A 17,519-nucleotide genomic window follows, 5' to 3' on the forward strand; every position below is an offset into this window, starting at 1 on the left:
GAAAGTTAGATTGGGTGAGATGGTCAAGGCGAGTCAGTCCTTGCTGAGGGAAGCTGGGTATCAAAGAAGAGGGTGGTGTCAGGATGAGGACAGACCGCAGATTGTAGTTAATTAGTTAATTTCCAAGAATTCCAAAAATCAGCAAACATAAGGCAATCCCCAGAGCTGATGGCCGCTGAAGGCCTTAAAGAATTCAAGGCAAGTATATTAACAAATTAATGAATTGGTCGATTAATTAAAGAAGTAATTATTTAAAGCCTTTAATGAGTATGTACGAGATGTCAGTCATTGTTCCAGGTGCCTCGGATACATCCAAGCAAAAACAGACCAGTTTGTCTCTCTTGGGAGCTGGAGAGAGAAAGAGGCAAACAAATAAATGAAGAAGACAATTTCAGATAAAATGGGGTGAGTTGATAGAGTGATGGTAAACCTACATGGGAAGGAAATCCAGAAAAGAGAGGATATACGTATATGTACAGCTGATTGACATTGTTGTTCAGTAGAAACCAGCACAACATTGTAAAGCAGCTATACTACAATAAAAATTAATTTAAAAAAACAGTGACTGGTGGGTTGGGACTTTCATTTTGGACAGATTCAACAGTGAAGGTCTCTTTAAGGAGTGAGGTTTGAAGTGAAACCTGGAGGAGAAAGAGTCACACCTGGGCAAGGGCAGGCAGAGGGAATAACATAGGCAAACGCCCTGTGGCTGGAATAAGCTGTTTAAGGAACAGAAAGAAGGGCCAGGAGCCTAGGGTACAGAGAACAAGCTGGTGAGGTTGGGAGATGCAGGCAAAAAGGTGGGCAGAAGCCAGGACAGCTAAGACCTCGGGGCAGCAATAACAAGAATAGTTAGCTTTATGGTGCTTTCATCCCGGGGCACTGTTCTATGTCCTGTTACATCTTCCCACTCATTTAATCCTCACAATAGCCCTTGAAGAGAGGCTTTTATTTTTATTTATGTATTTAGTATTCTTTTGATATGGACCATTTTTAAAGTCTTTATTGGATTTGTTACAATATTGTTTCTGTTTTATGTTTTGGTCGGGAGGCATATAGGATCTTAGTTCCCCCACCAGGGATCGACCTCACACCCCCCTGCACTGGAACATGCAGTCTTAACCACTGGACTGCCAAGGAAACCCTAGAGAGAGGCTCATCTTATTTTCATTTGATAGGTGAAGGAACTGAGGTGCAGAAAGGGCCAAGCCACTTTCCCCAGGACCCTAGGGTAGGAAACCCTGGAGTAAGGACTTCTTGGAGCCTGTCCCCATCTGACACTATAGCCACCTGATCCAGTCACCTCTGCCCCAGCCACCCTGATCTAGGTCGGGGGTTAGGTCTCTGCTCCTGGTAACCTGGACTATGTTGGGTCCCCAGAGGAGAAGACAGTGGTAGGCAAGGCAGTCACAGCAGCTGCTTGATACATACTGACTCAGGCCAGGCTGTTGCTTAAGGATGGGTGTGGAAGAAGGCTGCTTCCTGCCAGGGTTGAAGAAGAATTTCATTCTGAGCCCTCAGGGACTGGGCTGCCTTACCCATGTGTTGGGGATCCCTGCGTGACCCCAACTAGATGATGAGGGGACTGACCTACATCAGGGGTCCAGGACTCAGTGCAGGGTCGGGGGGCCTTATGGAGGACTGCAGAGGGGCATATGCCCATGTTTTACTATTTTGGGGGAGTGTCAGTAATCCATCATTCATTTCCACACTTGCCCATCCTCTGTCTTCCTGTTCATTAGAAAGCAGACACTTGGATTTGTTGACCTAACCCGCTGTGCCTGATTCCTTATCTGCAAAATGGAGTCGGTGTGGGCAAGGCTCTAGGCACAGAACCTGGCTCCCAGAAGGCTCCTCACCGCTTCATTCTAAAATGTTCCTTGTGAGCAGACATTCCTAGGCAGGCAGCGTTCAAGCTACTGAGAAGGGGAGGGCGGGGGCAGAGAGACAAAGCTTCTGCCCCGTAGCATTTTAGGGCCTGGCGATGGTCACAATGCGAGAACAAATGACTGTGGCACAGGCCTGGTGGCGCCCCTTGATAAGGGTGAGGGGACAGCTGCCGCTATTCTGTTTCACACAGGGTGGCTGGGAAGGCCTTTCCGATAAGATGGCCCCAGCAGTCGTGAAGGAAGAAGCCGGGCAGATATCTGGGTGCGGGTGGGGGGCGGACAGAATTCCAAGTCGTGGGGAGTATGAGGTCCAGAGGCAGGAGTCTGCTAGGCTTGTTCCAGGCAGAAAGAGGCTGGAATAGAATGTGTGTGCACGTGTGTGGGGGGTTGGGGTGGGGCGGGGAGTGGGAGCATGGGGCCAGCTGAGGACGCACAGGTGGGTGCGGGGTTGGGGGGGAAACTCTGGAGTTCCTGCAAGAGTTGGGAAATTTCTACTAAATACCAACAATGATGACGGTCAGGACAGAGGAAGTGGGAGGGGAGGAGGGGTGAAATGAGAGTAGGAGCGGGAGGGAGACAGCGGGAGGAGGGAGAGAGAGATGCGGAGGAGGGAGAAGATGGAGGTGCTCATGGTAAGGGATGAGCGGGGAGCAGGTGGGAGTGAGGAAGCGGGGAAGGGTTAGGAGGTGGAGGGGAGCCAGGTCCAACTTTGCACGCGGGCCACGAGGGCCCCGGGGCTCCCTCCGCCAGAAACGGAAGCTCGGGCGCCGGGTTCCCGGCGGTGGCCCCGCCCCAGTCGGACCTTCTGATCCGCGCCCCGCCTCGAACACGCCCCTTGCTAACTTAGGCCCCGCCCCCTCGCCCATGCTCGCCCGCGCCGGCCCGAATCCCGGTGCCCAGGGCGTCCTGGGGGGGCGGTCCGACCCGGTGATGGCGCATAAAACCGCTGGCCACCTGCCGGGCCGCTCCTCCGTGTGCTGCGAGCCTCGTCCTCGGAGTCGCTGCCTCTATCACCTCCGTCCCCGTCTCGGTCCCTCCACAGGCGCGGAACCCCGCGAGCACCGCGCGGGCGCCGGGGCGCGCAGACATGGGCAACCTCTCTAGAGCGCGCCGGGTGACCGCGGCGCTGGGTTTCATCGGGCTCCTCTTCGCCGTGCTGGGCATTATCATGATCGTGATGGTGCCCTCAATCATCAAGCAGCAGGTCCTCAAGGTGGGTGAGGGGCTTGGCCTGAGACCCGTGCGCGGGATACCGTCCGAGGCTGGAGGGCGTTGGGCGCCCGGAAAGGCCAGGCGCGCAGCCGGCGGGCTGGCGACCCGGTGCCGGGATCCGCGTGCCCTGGGCCCGGGCCCCTGAGCACTGAAGAGACCAGAGGGCGTGAGGCAAGCCAGTTGGCCATCTTTCCCAGGAACCTCCCCGACTCAGGACGCAGGCTGAGTTTGGGGGCCAAGGAGGGCCCCCAGGGCCTTCTGCTGGAGGCACTGGACTGGGGTTGGGGAAGCCTGAAGGAGAGACCACCTGGGAGGCTGACCTCACCTGAAGGTGAGGGGTCCAAGGCGGGCGTGGAGTGTGCTTGTGTTTCTGATGCCGCCAGGAGAGGCCCAGGGGCAGACTCCATGCTTCTTGCCTACCGTACAGCAGCCTCTGACGGTGTCTGGTAGAACTGGCACTGCACTTTGCTTGCTTCCTGTGAGCGCAGGCGGACAGGAACCCTCCAAGCATGTGCGTGTGAGGCTCACATGGGTGCTCAGGCCGCCACTTGTTCCTGCTTCCAAAACCTCCCCATGCAGACCTCTTCTTAAAGGCAGAATGGGTTGCCCTCTCCTCCCCTGCCGCTGCCTTCCTGATGCAGATTGGCAGTGATAAGCTGCTTTACTCCCCAGATCCACGCATGGGCAGGAGTAAGCCCAAGGCTGCATAAACAGGGTCCTTCAGGAGCCCACAGCCTGAGAGTTTTCCTCTGATCCTAACCTTATACACCACTGCCCTTTCAACCAGGGAGACAAATTAAGGCTGTCAGCTGGCCTTCAGACCGGCAGACTCTGCCCTGGGTGTCTGGGCAGCCTGTTTGAATGAGCCTGGAGTTACTGAAGGACAGGCAGATTCCAGAGTATCACATTCGAGCTAAAAGCATTCAGAGCTTTGAGGCCAAGGCTACAGCACCTGCAGGGCTCAGAGGGGAAACTGAGGCTTACCTTGGTGCCTCCCAGATACAACCGAGATGCAGAGCTGGGATAAAGATGTGTCTCTTGTCACTTGCTAATTGATTGCTCTTTCCCCCTGCTTTAGGTGAGTTTCTTGAGAATGAGGACTGGGTCACATTTCATGTCCATGCCCCATGCCCAATGCAAGATGCTTGAGATGAATGAATGAATGAAGGCTGGATCTGCGTAGACCCGGCTGCCAGTTTTTTGGCTTTAAAGATGGTTTTTCTTGAAATCTCTGGGCAAGTGGTTGTCTGAGTCATATTGGCCACTCCATGTCCTTTGTTTTGTTCTCAAATCTTGTCCCATTAAGTCCTGTAATCTGATTGCAGGGAGGTCCTGGCCAATGGTGACACTGAGTTCCTAGTTCCTCTTAGTGGTTTGTTAATTTTGCCTGTGAAGTGGCGGGAAAAAGTTTTGTGGGGAGACCTCAGAGCAACAGAACTGCGTCTTTTTATCCCATGGCGGCCAATGGGTGTTTTTGCTTTGCTTTTCAAAGTAGCTGTAAGAAAAAAAAAAAAAAAAGTAGCTATGAGAACTTAATCTCAGTGAAAGCCTGCTGTAAATGCCTGCCGATTTTGTAAGTTTCTGTGCTGTGTGCATCATGGAGGGATGGTCTCTCATGTGCTGTATGCATGGTGAACCCTGTCGTGATCCTGTGCAAACAGCCTCTTGCCTTGGGGGCGGCGGGATGGGGATGAGTGGAATTTATAGTTGATGAAGAATCTTGTCAACCCAGTCCTTCTTGGACTTAATGCGGGTGTTTTCTTTTTATGGCAAGTCAGAAGGATGTGTGTGTGTGTGTGAGTGTACATGCACACATGCACGCCCTACCTAATTTCTCATTCCTCCTCTGGGCTTCCAGAGAGGAAAGCGCCACTGTCCTCAGTTGTCCCGGAGCTAAGATTTCCAGGCTTAAACTTGAGGGAGAGTCACCTAGCATCTACCACAAATATCCCAAAGGTGATTGGTCTGTGGCTGAGTGGTGTGAAGACACGGAGGCGAGCCCAGCCTGTGCCAGCTTCTTGGACAGCTCAGGCCACGCTCCAGCCAAGAGCCTTCCGTCAGAAGAGTGCCTGTGTTCAGGAGACTGAGTGAGTAGTACATTAGGAGAGGAAGGGATGGCCTGTTGGTGTTTGCTTTGGCTGCACGTGTCCATATACAATTCGAATGGGAGGACTTGTCCTTTGATTTCTACTGTTTTATGCTTTGGGGTTAATGAAAGAAGTCCCTGTATATAAAAAACATGCATTCTTTTTTAACCGAGAAACTATTTCTTTTCTTTTTTAAAATATAATTTTATTTATTTGTTTTGTGGCTGTGCTGGCTCTTCACTGCTGTGCGGGCTCCTTTCTAGTTGCGGCGAGCAGGGGCTCCTCTTTTCGGGGCACAGGCTTCTCATTATGGTGGCTTCTCTTGTTGCGGAGCAGGGGCTCTAGGGCACTCGGACTTCAGTGGTTGTGGCATGTGGGCTCCGTAGTTGCGGTTCCTGGACCCTGGAGCACAGGCTCAGTAGCTGTGGTACACGGGCTTAGCGGCTCTGCAGCATGTGGGATCTTCCTGGAACAGGGGTCAAAACTGTGTCTCTGCCATTGGCAGGTGGATTCTTTATCACTGAGCCACCAGGGAAACCCCAGGACATGCATTCTTGTTTGTAAAAAAAAATTCAAGTTGAGGGAAAACAGGGCCTCTCCCCCCGCTCATTTTATTCCCCTTCTCGATAGTACCACCATCGTCCAAGATTATCTTCATAAGAAGACTTTTATAGAGATACACATCATGGATGTGTATTTAGACATAGACATAGACATAATATATATTTACATGTATTGAACTATACTATGTCTAAACAGCCTGCAGTTTGCTTTTCAATTCACAGATACCATTTGAAAATTTTTCCATATCTGTCACATTTTCACTATTGCATAGTATTTCTTTGAATACTATACACTTACTTACCTGTTTCTCCATTGACTGATAATTTTCTCATACATACCTTTCTGTGTACGTGGATAACCACTTCCACTGGGTGCATTTCTAGAAGAGAAGCCTCTAGACCAGAAGGTCTGTCCGTTTTGAATTTGGTCACAGCCTAATGACCCCTCTGAAGATCAAGAGCATTTATAATTCCATCCAGAGTATGAAACTACTCACTCCCCCACATCTCTGCTATTATTGGTGATGACCAATTTATTAGCATCTTGAATAATTTTGGCGGGTTAATCTGATGCATGTAATTTACGTTTCTCAGGTTGCTGATGGGGTTGTACCCGTTTTGAAACTGGTGTCAGTTTCCAGAGCTCAAGGTTTGCAGCTCTGGCCGTGCCCTTTGCTTGCTGGGGACCTCAGGCCAGTTACTTCACCTCCGAGCCAGGGATTGTGTCTTCAGCTCTGAGGCAGGAATCAGATCTAGTTTGCTTCCTGTCAAGATGATGAAATACAAAGGTGATGACATGTGTGTCACACTGCCCTGGATGTACCCGTTTTCTCATTTGAAGGTTATCACACTTTTGTAAGCTGTTGTGGTCTTTTTCCTTCCTACAGATAAGGAAACTGAGGCATACAAAGCCCAGAGACATGTCAGGGTTCGCACAGCTCATGGCAGTTATGGTCAGGAATCCTGACCACAAATCTGGGTCTACACTTCAAGAGGGGAATAGGAAGGAATGCAGAAGTCTTTTTTATCCAGTGGATTTCTGGGCAGAGATTAGAGAGAAAGAACTAGATCTTTATATATTTGGGCACAGAAAAGCAAAGCGGACGAACACATGACTAATTGAAAAAAAGCTATAAGGTTCTTCGTGTTAAAAAAAAAAAACACTCCACGAAACTCTGTATTTTCACTAGATTTCTATCAGTGCATGTAAAAGCACAGAAAAAGGTGTGGAAGGGTACACCAGACTGACAAAAGTGGTTACTCAGGGAATTGGGGGTGTGGTGGGGGGAAACATGCTTTATCTGTGAAGTTCATACTTCTTTTTTTAATAATTAATTAATTATTAATTTGTCTGGGCCAGGTCTTAATTTTGGCCTGCGGGATCTTTTTTTTTTTTTTTTTTTAGTTGCAGCGTGCGGAGTCTTTTTTAGTTTCGGCATGCAAACTCTTAGTTGTGGCTTGTGGAAACTAGTTCCCTGACCAGGGACTGAATCTGGGCTCCCTGCACTGGGAACCCCCTGACTTTTTCTTTTTAAACAAGGAGAATATTTTCACGTATTATGTGTTTAGTTAAAGGTTAGTTATGAATCCATAGCTTTCCCCCAAAGAATGGCCAAATGAGTTCAGTACAGAGTGTGGGAGGCACACAGCCGAGGGGACCTGTGGATGGAGCTCCCTGGGAGAGGCCTTGAGGGAGAATGAGACTCATTCCTTCTCCTTTCTCCCCGCCAGTGGGGAGGGTTGGATGAGAGGTGTTCAGACTGAACGCATTTAGGAGTGTAATCAAGGATGACTTTGTGCCAGGCATCTTTGTAAATGTCAATCATCTCAATTAGTCCTGGGAGAATTCTGGGACACACCTCTCATTGTCATCGTATACAGTTAGGGAAACAAAAGCTTAAGAGAGTATTTGCTGGTGTGTGTGTGTGTGTGAAAATATCCTGAGACAAATCCCAGGAGGATGGTCATGCTTGTATCCATAGCCTCGAATGGAGCCTGGCATGCGTGGCCCTCTGTTTGCGTGGATTGGGAACCCTGGGCAACATCTCTGGGCATGTATTCCCAAATTACTGGCTGTCTCTGGTCCACCAGGGGAGGTCTTGCTGGGCCAAGGGGAAGGGGCTTATCTGCTGGGCCACCATGTGTAGAGACGGACCTGGTAGCCTTCTTCATGGCTGGGGGTGGGGGAAGTGGGAAACTGAGTCTCTCTCTCTCTTTTTTTAAAAAAATATTTTATTTATTTTGGCTGTGCTGGGTCTTAGTTGAAGCATGTGATTTTGGCTGTGCCGGGTCTTAGTTGAAGCATGTGAGATCTTTAGTTGTGGTGTGTGGGATCTAGTTCTCTGACCAGGGATTGAACCCGGGCCCCCTGCAATGGGAACTCAGACTGTAAGCCACTGGACCACCAGGGAAGCTCTTTCTCTGCCATCTTTAAAGTTTTATAGTTAGAATCAGCCTTGGGTGCTTTATCCACTCATTTTTCCAGCTGCCAAATTCTTCCCTCACCTGTGTCCCCAGCTCGATAAATGACACCTCCATTTGTTTCCTCCAAGTATAGAGGTACAAACCTTGGGTTATCCTGGCTGCATTTTGTGGTATCCTTGTATCTGCTCCATCGGCAAAATCTATTAGGATTACCTTCAAAACATATTTGCATTCTGACACCTTCTCAATATCTTTACCATTCTGGCCTCCTCCATTCACCACTTGGACCGATGCCGTAGTCTCATCTCTGGTCTCCATAGACAACCTGATCACGTGTCCTCTCTGCTTACAGCCCTTTGAGGTATCCCCATTTCACTCTGAGTGAATACCGAGGTCAGTTTGGTGACCTGAACTCCCTGCCATGATCCAGCTCCTGTTACCTCCTTCACTGCACCCCCTGCCTTGACCCCCTGCTCACCTGCCACAGTGTCCAGTCTTCAGCGTCCTTGAGCCCACTGAGCCTGGTTCCACCAAACTCTGGCTTGCTTTCCCCACCGCCCTGAAGGCTCACCCCCCAGGCGTGCATAGCTCGCCTCTCACGTCCCTAAAGCCTCCCCAACTTATGTTACATGTCGATTTGTGCATTTTCTTTCTCCCTCGTGGGCAGGAGTGGGGGCTGTCCAGTCACTCTCTCTGTAGTGTCCCCAGGACCAGATCAGTGCTTGGGTTCACAATGGGATGGTGGGATGAACAGACCCTGAGTGCTTTGAGGTTGGGCTCTCTCCTTGGCCTTTCCCCACCCCAGTCCTCAGCCTCCCTATTTTTACCCCTTCTCCCTCTGCAAGGGCCACCCAAGGAACCATGCTCTGCCCCAGTTGCTTCTCACCAAGGCGTAAATGCTCAGTCATGTGTGACTCTTGGTGGCCCCATGGCCTGTAACCCACCAGGCTCCTCTGTCCGTAGGAATTTTCCAGCAAGAATGCTGGAGCTGGTTGCCGTTTCCTCCTCCAGGGGATCTTCTTGACCCAGGGATTGAACCCACATCTTCTGCAATGTGTCACCTGCATTGACAGGTGAGTTCTTTACCATGGAACCGCCTGGAAGCCACCAGTTGCTTTTCGCCCTCTGGCAAATTTCTTTTGTGCATCAGTTCAGAGGTGGGGGTTGGGAGAGATAACTATCGGTAGACACCAATTAAGCACCAGATACTGTTCTAGGTGTTTTACCTGCAGTCACTCGCTTTATTTAGCGTCTAAATAGCTTCTGTTGCCTCTTTTTATTGAGGGAAATGGAAGCACAGAGCCAAAAAGACACTTGCCCCAGGTCACACCACTGTAGTGCTGTGGTGGGTAGCTGTAGCTCTAGCTGGGTGGGCTGCCGCCTGTGGACCCTCTCTTCCCCACTCTCTGTATCCCTGAGAACTCAACTTGGTGTTTGGAGGCAGGGCAAACCCTTCCCCTGGTCTCTGCTTGGGTCCACTGTCCCTTGTCCTTTTCCTGCACAGACAGTGGGGCGGTGGGGTCCTTCCCAGGCTTTTCTCCTGATCATCACCTCCCTCAAACTGTGAGTGCAGGTGCCTCCCAACGCCTTCCCTCTATGGCTGTTTGATAGGCCTGGGTGGGCTCTAGAATCACCGATGCCAAGGGAAGCTGGCCTGTGGTCCCAGCGATTCTCAGGGTGTCCCCGCTGTCCTGAAGGGTCTGCTTGGCCAGCTCTGTTCCCTGTCCCCTGTCTGGGGCTCCAGAAAGCCCCAGGGGTCGTGTCTCGGAGGGTGTCAAAGTGTTGAGGGCTGACTGCATCTGGCTGGCCCTGGCCATGGAGGATAAGGCTGTAGACTTGACCCGTGGCCACAGATCGCAGGGGACGCACTCTCTTCTCAGGGGGCAGTGGGGTCGCAGGTGTGTTCCAATTTTGTTGTGTTTTTCTTCCTCTTTCCTGCCTGGGGCTTCCTACCCCTCTGGTGTGTGAGAGGGCGGCTTCCACTTACTCCAGAGCCAGGGCTGAAAAACATGGGCTATTTTTAGTTTCCCTGAGTGTCGGTTATTTTTGTTTCCCTCTTTGTATCCTCATGGATTTGCTTCACCAGTGTGTGTGTTTGAGAGTGTGCTGGATATACATGTTGATGTATGTATATGCATGCCGGTAGTACACGTGTGACGCACGAACACATGTTGGCATGCACCCATGCACACTTGTGTGTGACCATGTGCTGAAGCATGCACACATTCATGTTGCGTGTTGGCATGGGGCACAGTGTCTTTGTGATAGCATATGCGTGTATGTACATGAACACATGTGTACACATACATTGACATGTGCCCAGACTTGGTTCTTGGCACACATGGGTTCACACGTATTATTGTTATCCATGTGTATATGCATGGGTTCACATGTGTGTCAACACATGCTGGGCATATAGTTACACATGTAGACACACATGGTAACACGTGTTCTGAGTGTGTTGGGGTGTGTATGCACACGCATGGTCATGTGTCCTATTGCGGTCTGGCCTTCTGGAGGCCTGGCCCGAGGCTATGTTCAGTGCACCTAAAGAAAGAAAGAAAGAAAGAAAAAGTGAAGTCACTTAGTCGTGTCTGACTCTTGCGACCCCATGGATTGTAGCCTGCCAGGCTCCTCGTCTATGGAATTTTCCAGGGAAGGATACTCGAGTGGATTGCCATTTCCTTCTCCAAGGGATCTTCAGGCGGGCTTCCCTGGAGGCTCAGATGGTAAAGAGTCTGCCTGCAGTGCGGGAGACCCGGGTTCAGTGCGCCTGGCTTTTCCCATTTCATGACATGTTCCCCAAGCCTTCCTAGGATGACTCATACTTGCCAGGCCTTCTCTCTGACCCATGTGATTAGCTAGAATTTAGAGAAGCTTGGCTACCTGGAATCATCCTGTTATGACTTCAACATGTAGCAAACGGGACGGAAGTGAGTGGATGTCAAGGACTTGCTCGTTGAAGATTTTCATTTTCTCTTGGGCAGTTTTATTCTCCTGGAACTTGGGCCCAGGCATGTCTGCTCCGTCAGTGACTGTGGATCTTGGTGCCTGGAAGCATGGTCCTATGCGCTTGGTCAGCAGCAGAGAGGGCCCCCCCCCCCCCAAGGCAGGTTTCAGCCACAAGGCTGACTTCTCTGGCTCATCATCTTAGAATTAGAGAATTTGGTTACAAGAGCACCTACTCGCGCGGCCCCCCCCCCCCCTTCGGTGCCATAGTGATCCAGCAGCTTCATTCCCATAAACACATTTAGAGTGCAAATAATTCAACTGTAGGTAGGACTCAGCCAAAAAAAAAAAAAAGACAAAAGGAGAAGTTCTTTTATGTGCCTCATCTCCTGCCCGCTGGTTCAGATGTGACCTTGGCCTCCACTGACCCTTGGAGGGGCCAGGGGAGCTGAAATGCAAAGAGAAACAAAAAACAACACCAAAAAGCTCATTCTTGGTTTTGGGGCTCTCTGGGGCCCTGGAGCTGGCGAGTTACAGCCTGTCCAGGGGTGCCTGGGACCCATATTTGAAGCTCAGAACCTCCCTGAACCCAGAGGTCCGGGCCCCTGGTGACCCTGGGCGCAGCTGGCTTCATTGTCTGGCTTCCTTCCCCCACCTCCACCCCATCATTTCCTCCTGTGCCCCGATTTATTGCTTCGTGCTGGGTAGGAGGAAGGAACAGGAGTGGCCCGACCTGTGCTTGCTTCCTGGCATTTGGGGTGAAGTTCCTTCCACCTTTTCTGGAAGCTGCTAGAAGGACTCTTGAGACACTTTGATGTGTGGTCTCTTGGGCTGCTCTTGAACTCAGATGCTGGTGTCTCCTTATCTCCCTGACCGCTGGCCATTGGCACGTCCCTGCACTAAAGCCTTTCCTGGCTGAGTTCACACGATCTCACACGTCTAATGCCATCTTTGTCTCGGCCCCTCCTAAATTGATATCCTAGGCCCAGGCCTTTCCCCTTGAACTCCAGCCTTGAGCATCTAGTGGCCAGCTCTGTATCTCAACCTGGGTGTTCAAAGGCAAGTCACGCTTACTCTAGCCAGCGCTTGACTTCCCATCACTGCCCCTGCCCCAGAACTTCATTCCCTCCTGCCATGTTCCCATCTCAGGCCATCGCTTCTCATCTTCGGCCGGGGGAGCTGGCTGAAAGCCTTGGAGTCAGCCTTGACTCTCTCACTTCCCACGTTGGACCTTCTGTTTTTGGCCTCATCTTCAAAATATATGCAGAGAGACCTCCCTGGTGGTCCAGTGGCTGAGACTCCACGTTGTCGATGCAGGGGGCCCAGGTTTGATCCCTGGTCAGGGAGCTAGATCCCACAGGGTGCAACTTTTAAAGTTCTCATTCTAGGACTAAAGATCCTACATGCTGCAATTAAGAGATTTCGCATGACATAACAGGAAAAAAAAGGTCTGTTATGCCGCAATGAAGATCAAAGATCCCCTGTGCCCTAGTTAAGATGTGGAGCAGCTAAATAAATAAACAGATAAACGTAAGATACTAAATAACCCGAAAAACACAAAAGTAAAAATATCCCCCGAGTCCAGCTTCTCTCCACACCCAGGGCCACCACGCTGGTCCAAGGCACCAGCCTGGATTCTTGCGCATCTCCTTGTGCCCACCTTTGCTCCCTGGCTAGGTTTTTCAACACAGCAGCCGAAGGGATCCCATGAAATCTGCAATCAGAGCATCACCCTCTTCTGCTTAAATAAAGCCCAACAGCGGGCCCACACCATCCCCTCCGAGTCAAGGTGAGACTTTATGTTGGCCCTTAAGGCCTGTACCATCCGAACCTCACCCCTTTCTGTCCTCGCCTTCAGCTTGACCTTGCACCTGGCCGTGCTGGCTGTTCCTCAGACTGACTGGCACATTGGCCTTATTGAGTTCTTCCCTTGCCCACAGCTCTTTCCCTGATGGGACATGTGCGTGATTCTCTCTCCTGCCTCCTTTAGGCCTTTGTTCGGATCTCGCTTTCTCATGAATCTTTCTCTTTTTTTTTTTTGGTCTCACTGTGCGGCATGCGGGACCTTACTTCCCCTACCAGGGATCGAACCCGTGCTCCTTGTAGTGCAAGTGTGGATTCTTAACCATGGGGCCACCAGGGAAGTCCTTCTCTTTTTGAATATCGCAAGTTTTCTTCCCTTTCCCTGGTGCTCCGAACCTTCCTTACCCTGCTGTTTTTCTTCTGTTGCCCCATCATCCGCTGAGATACTGCAGAATTCACCTTTGCATCCTGTTTGTTGCGTATTGTCTGTTTCTCTCCGTGAGAGTGTCAGGCCCATGAGGGCAGGGACCTTGGTTTTTGTTCATTGCTGTGTCCCAAGCACTTGGAATGATGCCTAGCACATAATGGTAGGGTCTCGAATCATTACTGAACGGATGTTTAGAAGACGAGAGTGGTTTCACAGGGAGGTACGTGACCAGTGGCAAGTTGTCACCCTCTATGGTGACACGCGGGGGCTCCCCTCCCCTGTGTGGCCCCACTCCGCATGAAGTGTTCCCATGTCTCACCCACTGCAGGAGGTCCCTCTCTGGGCCGTCTACTCCCACTTACGCCACTCGTGTCCATTTTCCCTGCCACAGTAGAATGTTCTTTATTGTTTTTCTTCTTACTTGGGATTATTTTTGATATTTCTTTCTTTCTTTGGCTGTACCTCACAGCCTGCAGAACTTCCTTGACTAGGGATTGAACCTACACTCCCGGAAGTGGAAGCATGTTGTCTTAACCACTAGACCGCCAGGGAAGCCCAGCTGCACTTATATATGTATGTAGTGTATTTACTTATGCTTGTACTGGGTCCTCATTGTGAGGGTTGTTTCTAGTTGCAGGGAGTGGGGGCTACTCTCTAGTTGGGGTGTACCGGCTTCTCATTGAGGTGGCTTCTCTTGTTGTGGGGCTCGGGCTCTAGGACTCACGGGCTTTGGTAGTTGGGGCCCACAGGCTTAGTTGCCATGTGGTGTGTGGAATCTTCCCAGACCAGGGATTGAACCCATGATCCCTGCATTGGCAGGTGGATTCTTATCCATTGGACCACCAGGGAAGTCCCCCTATGCTCTTAAAAATAATGTAAATTGCATCATTTCACAATACGGATGAAAACCTTCTTGGGTGTGGTATGAAACCCATCTGCTCCTCACGGCCTGTGAGCCCCTTTCCTGCCTCCACTCCCTGCACTTTACTCTGTTGTAGCCTCACAGACTTTTCTTCTTGTTGTTTTTTGTTTTTGGTTACGCCACGCAGCTTGCAGGATCTTAGTTCCCCAACCAGGGATCGAACCTGGGTCCTAGGCAGTGAAAGCATGGAGTCCTAACCACTGGACAACCAAAGAATTCGCCTCATGAGCTTTTCTTTTCCTCCCATGCACAGGTGTTCTTTCCTGCCTCAGAGCCTTTGCACAGACTGTTCCTTCTCCCCAGAAGCCTTTTTCCTCCTGACTTTTATGCTGGATTCTTTTCATATTTAAGCTCAAATGATACTCTTGATGATCACCCCTTTCCTCCCCCCCGCCCCACCCTATGAACCCACCCTATCTGTGTTATAAGCATTCCATGTTATTATCTTCTAAGCTGTCACCATTCTAGAATAATACTGTTTACTTGGTTGAGGTTCCCCGAGGCAGGGGCCTTGTCTGTCTTATTCATGACTGTATCCTGTGGTTGGGAACCCTGGTCTAGGGCAGAGACCTGGCTGCGAAGGGACCTCAGGCCGAGGCAGTGAGAGGAGACCAATCGGGATCTTCAAATTCATGGATTTGGAAGGCAGACTCTTTGGCTTCAATGCTGGCTCTTCCCCTTCTTCCCCTCCTATCTCCCGCACCAGAGAGGACCTGGGAGCCTGGTCTTTGTGGTGTGTTCATGGATTCAGGACCTGAATCTCAACAAGTCCTGCCTGTGTTCCAGAGATATCTCTCTGACTCCAGTGACTGGGTGTTTTTCCTGGCTGAGCGTTGGTGTCTTCTGATTGATTCCTCCTCTGCCCCAGTTCGAAGGGACACCGGTTTATGAAAGTTGTCACTGGGGCCATCTGAGGGTGGTAGGTAAAGAAACAGCACCTGTCTTGGCCCAGGGACCCAGGGAGGTGTGGAGGCTGGCCTGGAGCCACCTCACTCTGCCTCAGGGAGAAGGGATCCTCCTGCTGGCATCTTGGCTTCAGCTGGGTGGCTTGGATTGGGGGAGAGGTGGTATTTCCCTCCCACAGCATTGAGGCCCTGGTTCATCATTAAAGCGGAATTGTTTACGTTTCTTGTCCTCATGGGCAGAAATGGCGAGAGGCTGGAGTTGGGAGACCCAGGTCCAGTTTGCTGGTGATCCGTACTTCCTCTGTACTTATAGGATCTCATGTCGTCTCAACCAGGCAAAATCATTTACCCGCACTCAATAAACCACAAGTCAGCTGGGTTAGTATTGGCCTGGAGGGTGCAGAGAGAGGGGGGGGAGGGAGCTTCCTGTGGCCCTGTTGTTTCTCCCATGGGTCCTGAGAGGGGTCCAGCCTGAATGCAATCCAAGAGTTAAACATTCATTTTTAAACCGAGGGCTCAGATGGGCACCTGCATCGTGTTGGGGAGAAACTGGTCGCTTTTAATTTCCCCATGGGTCTCCACAGGGAACTTTATGGAGGGACCTTCAGAGGTAGAGAATTTTCCCAGTGGCTGGGTAAAGTTGTAGTATGAAGGCTCATGGGCTCTGATTGGCAGGGCTTGTCTTGTACGCTTATCCCTGAGCCGGTCACTGTAGCTTGAGAAATGGGCTGCTCTGATTGGTCAAGCTTGGATTAGATACCCATCCTTGGAGTTGGAGAGGGAGGTCTTTTGCCCCCCTCAAGCAGGGAGACTGAGGTGAGGTGGGTGGTGCCCTAAAGGAAAAGGGTGGGAAGGACTGTTAGGAGAAGGAGGAAAGGATGACAGGCAGCAGAAATGGGTGATGGATGCTTTTCTCCAGAATAGCTTTCTCACTTCATCTCACTGCCTCTCACTGCCTTCTGCCTATTGTAGTGTTAAAGATTATTTTCTTTGTCACTACCTTGAACTGCTTGAGAAGGGTGGTAACTGATCAGCTAATTGTTTCTGTCAGGGAATGTTTCATAAACTCAGATTGTTAGATCTGGCACTCAGTTCCATCTTTTATTCTTTGAGGAAACAAAAACCCAGAGGGAGCAAGGATTTAAGTAAGGCCAGAGAGCAAATTAGCAGTGAGTATCTGCCTGCAGTGCAGGAAACCTGGGTTCAATCCCTGGTTTGGGAAGATCCCCTGGAGAAGGAAATGGCAACCCACTCCAGTATCCTTGCCTGGAAAAGCTCATGGACAGAGAAGCCTGGTGGGCTGCAGTCCATGGGGTCGCAAAGAGTTGGACACGACTGAGCAACTAACAGTGTCAGGGAAGACTGTTGCCAAGTGGGCAGGGAAAGTGGGCGAAGGTCAGATGGGCTGGGGGAGCAGGGCTTGGGAGAAGCCAAGCAGTTGTGAAAGCAAGTCATGAGCTAATGTTTTTCAGGTAGAAAGTTCCCAGGGTCCCTGTCTGCCCGCCTGCCCACCCACCTCCTGGAAGCAGGATTGGGAGGAGGTGTTTGTTGTAACCTGGGAGAAGTGTCAGGGCTGGGGTGTGCCAAAGTGCAGGCTTTGTCTTTCCCGGGTGGGAGCCGCCCTTGGTGTGCACTGGAGGGGGTGGTGTGGAAGAGAGATAAGCCAAGTTTCTCACCTTCATCAGAACTTGCCCAGGTACAGATGCAGAGGAGTTGACCAGGAATCATTGTAGCCAGCAGGTATATTCTGCAGTGAACCAGCACAACTGTCATCGACAGTCCCCCAGATGAACTCCTGACAACCTTGTTGATCCTTGTCCCAAACCCTAGGACATACCCTTCTTCACCTAGGACAGTGAGGAGGTCGGTGTGGGAGTGACCTTCCTGGACAACCAGGCCCCAAGGGTCTCTGGGAGCATCCCCTTGTGCACAGAGAGTGCCCTGTGTGCCCACGTGAGACCCTTCCACCTGAATGAGAAGCATGGGACAGACTGGAACAGGGGGAGATGGAAGGCAGTGTTGACATGTCCCCATCAAGGTCAGGCATGGCTTCTCAGACCCCCAGGATTCTCTCTAGGGTCTGGCCAGAGTTTTGGCATCCAGGAGCTAGGTGGACCCAAGAGCGTAGACTTTGGAGCCAGGCAGCCTGGGTTCAAATCCTGGTTCTGCCCTTTCTTAGCTGTATGTCTTTGGACAAGTGACTTAACCTCTCTGTGCCTTATTTCCTCCTCTGTAAAATGGAATTAATGAAAGTATCTCCTATACAGGGCTCTTATGAAGACGACGGAGTGGGCACATGTAAAGTGCTTAGAATAGTGGTCCCAGCCTTTCTGGCACC

At 50.9% G+C, this 17,519-nt stretch overlaps 1 protein-coding gene and 1 long non-coding RNA gene across 5 annotated transcripts in view; one reads left to right on the forward strand and one right to left on the reverse strand.

The window, feature by feature from the left end:
- Positions 1-235: 235 nt before the first annotated feature.
- LOC120871012 lies at positions 236-4,620 on the reverse strand. Its single transcript, XR_005722925.1, has 2 exons — positions 3,427-4,620; positions 236-348 (listed from the first exon to the last, which is right to left on the reverse strand). It is a non-coding gene; the product is annotated as an uncharacterized LOC120871012 (long non-coding RNA).
- The window catches only part of SCARB1 (scavenger receptor class B member 1), a 93,818-nt gene continuing 79,054 nt past the window's right edge, over positions 2,756-17,519 (forward strand). For 2 of the 4 annotated variants that reach the window (XM_040250594.1, XM_040250597.1), the window contains exon 1: positions 2,800-3,102. In XM_040250594.1, the coding sequence (XP_040106528.1) occupies positions 2,977-3,102 (126 nt within the window). In that variant the 5' untranslated portion in view covers positions 2,800-2,976. Of the gene's footprint in view, positions 3,103-5,105; positions 5,189-17,519 lie in introns of those variants that run through there. The other 2 variants (XM_040250593.1, XM_040250596.1) reach the window with 2 other exon arrangements.

The sequence above is a fragment of the Oryx dammah genome, unplaced genomic scaffold (assembly GCF_014754425.2).
Source record: "Oryx dammah isolate SB20612 unplaced genomic scaffold, SCBI_Odam_1.1 HiC_scaffold_12, whole genome shotgun sequence".
In the NCBI taxonomy this organism is placed as follows: Eukaryota; Metazoa; Chordata; class Mammalia; order Artiodactyla; family Bovidae; genus Oryx; species Oryx dammah.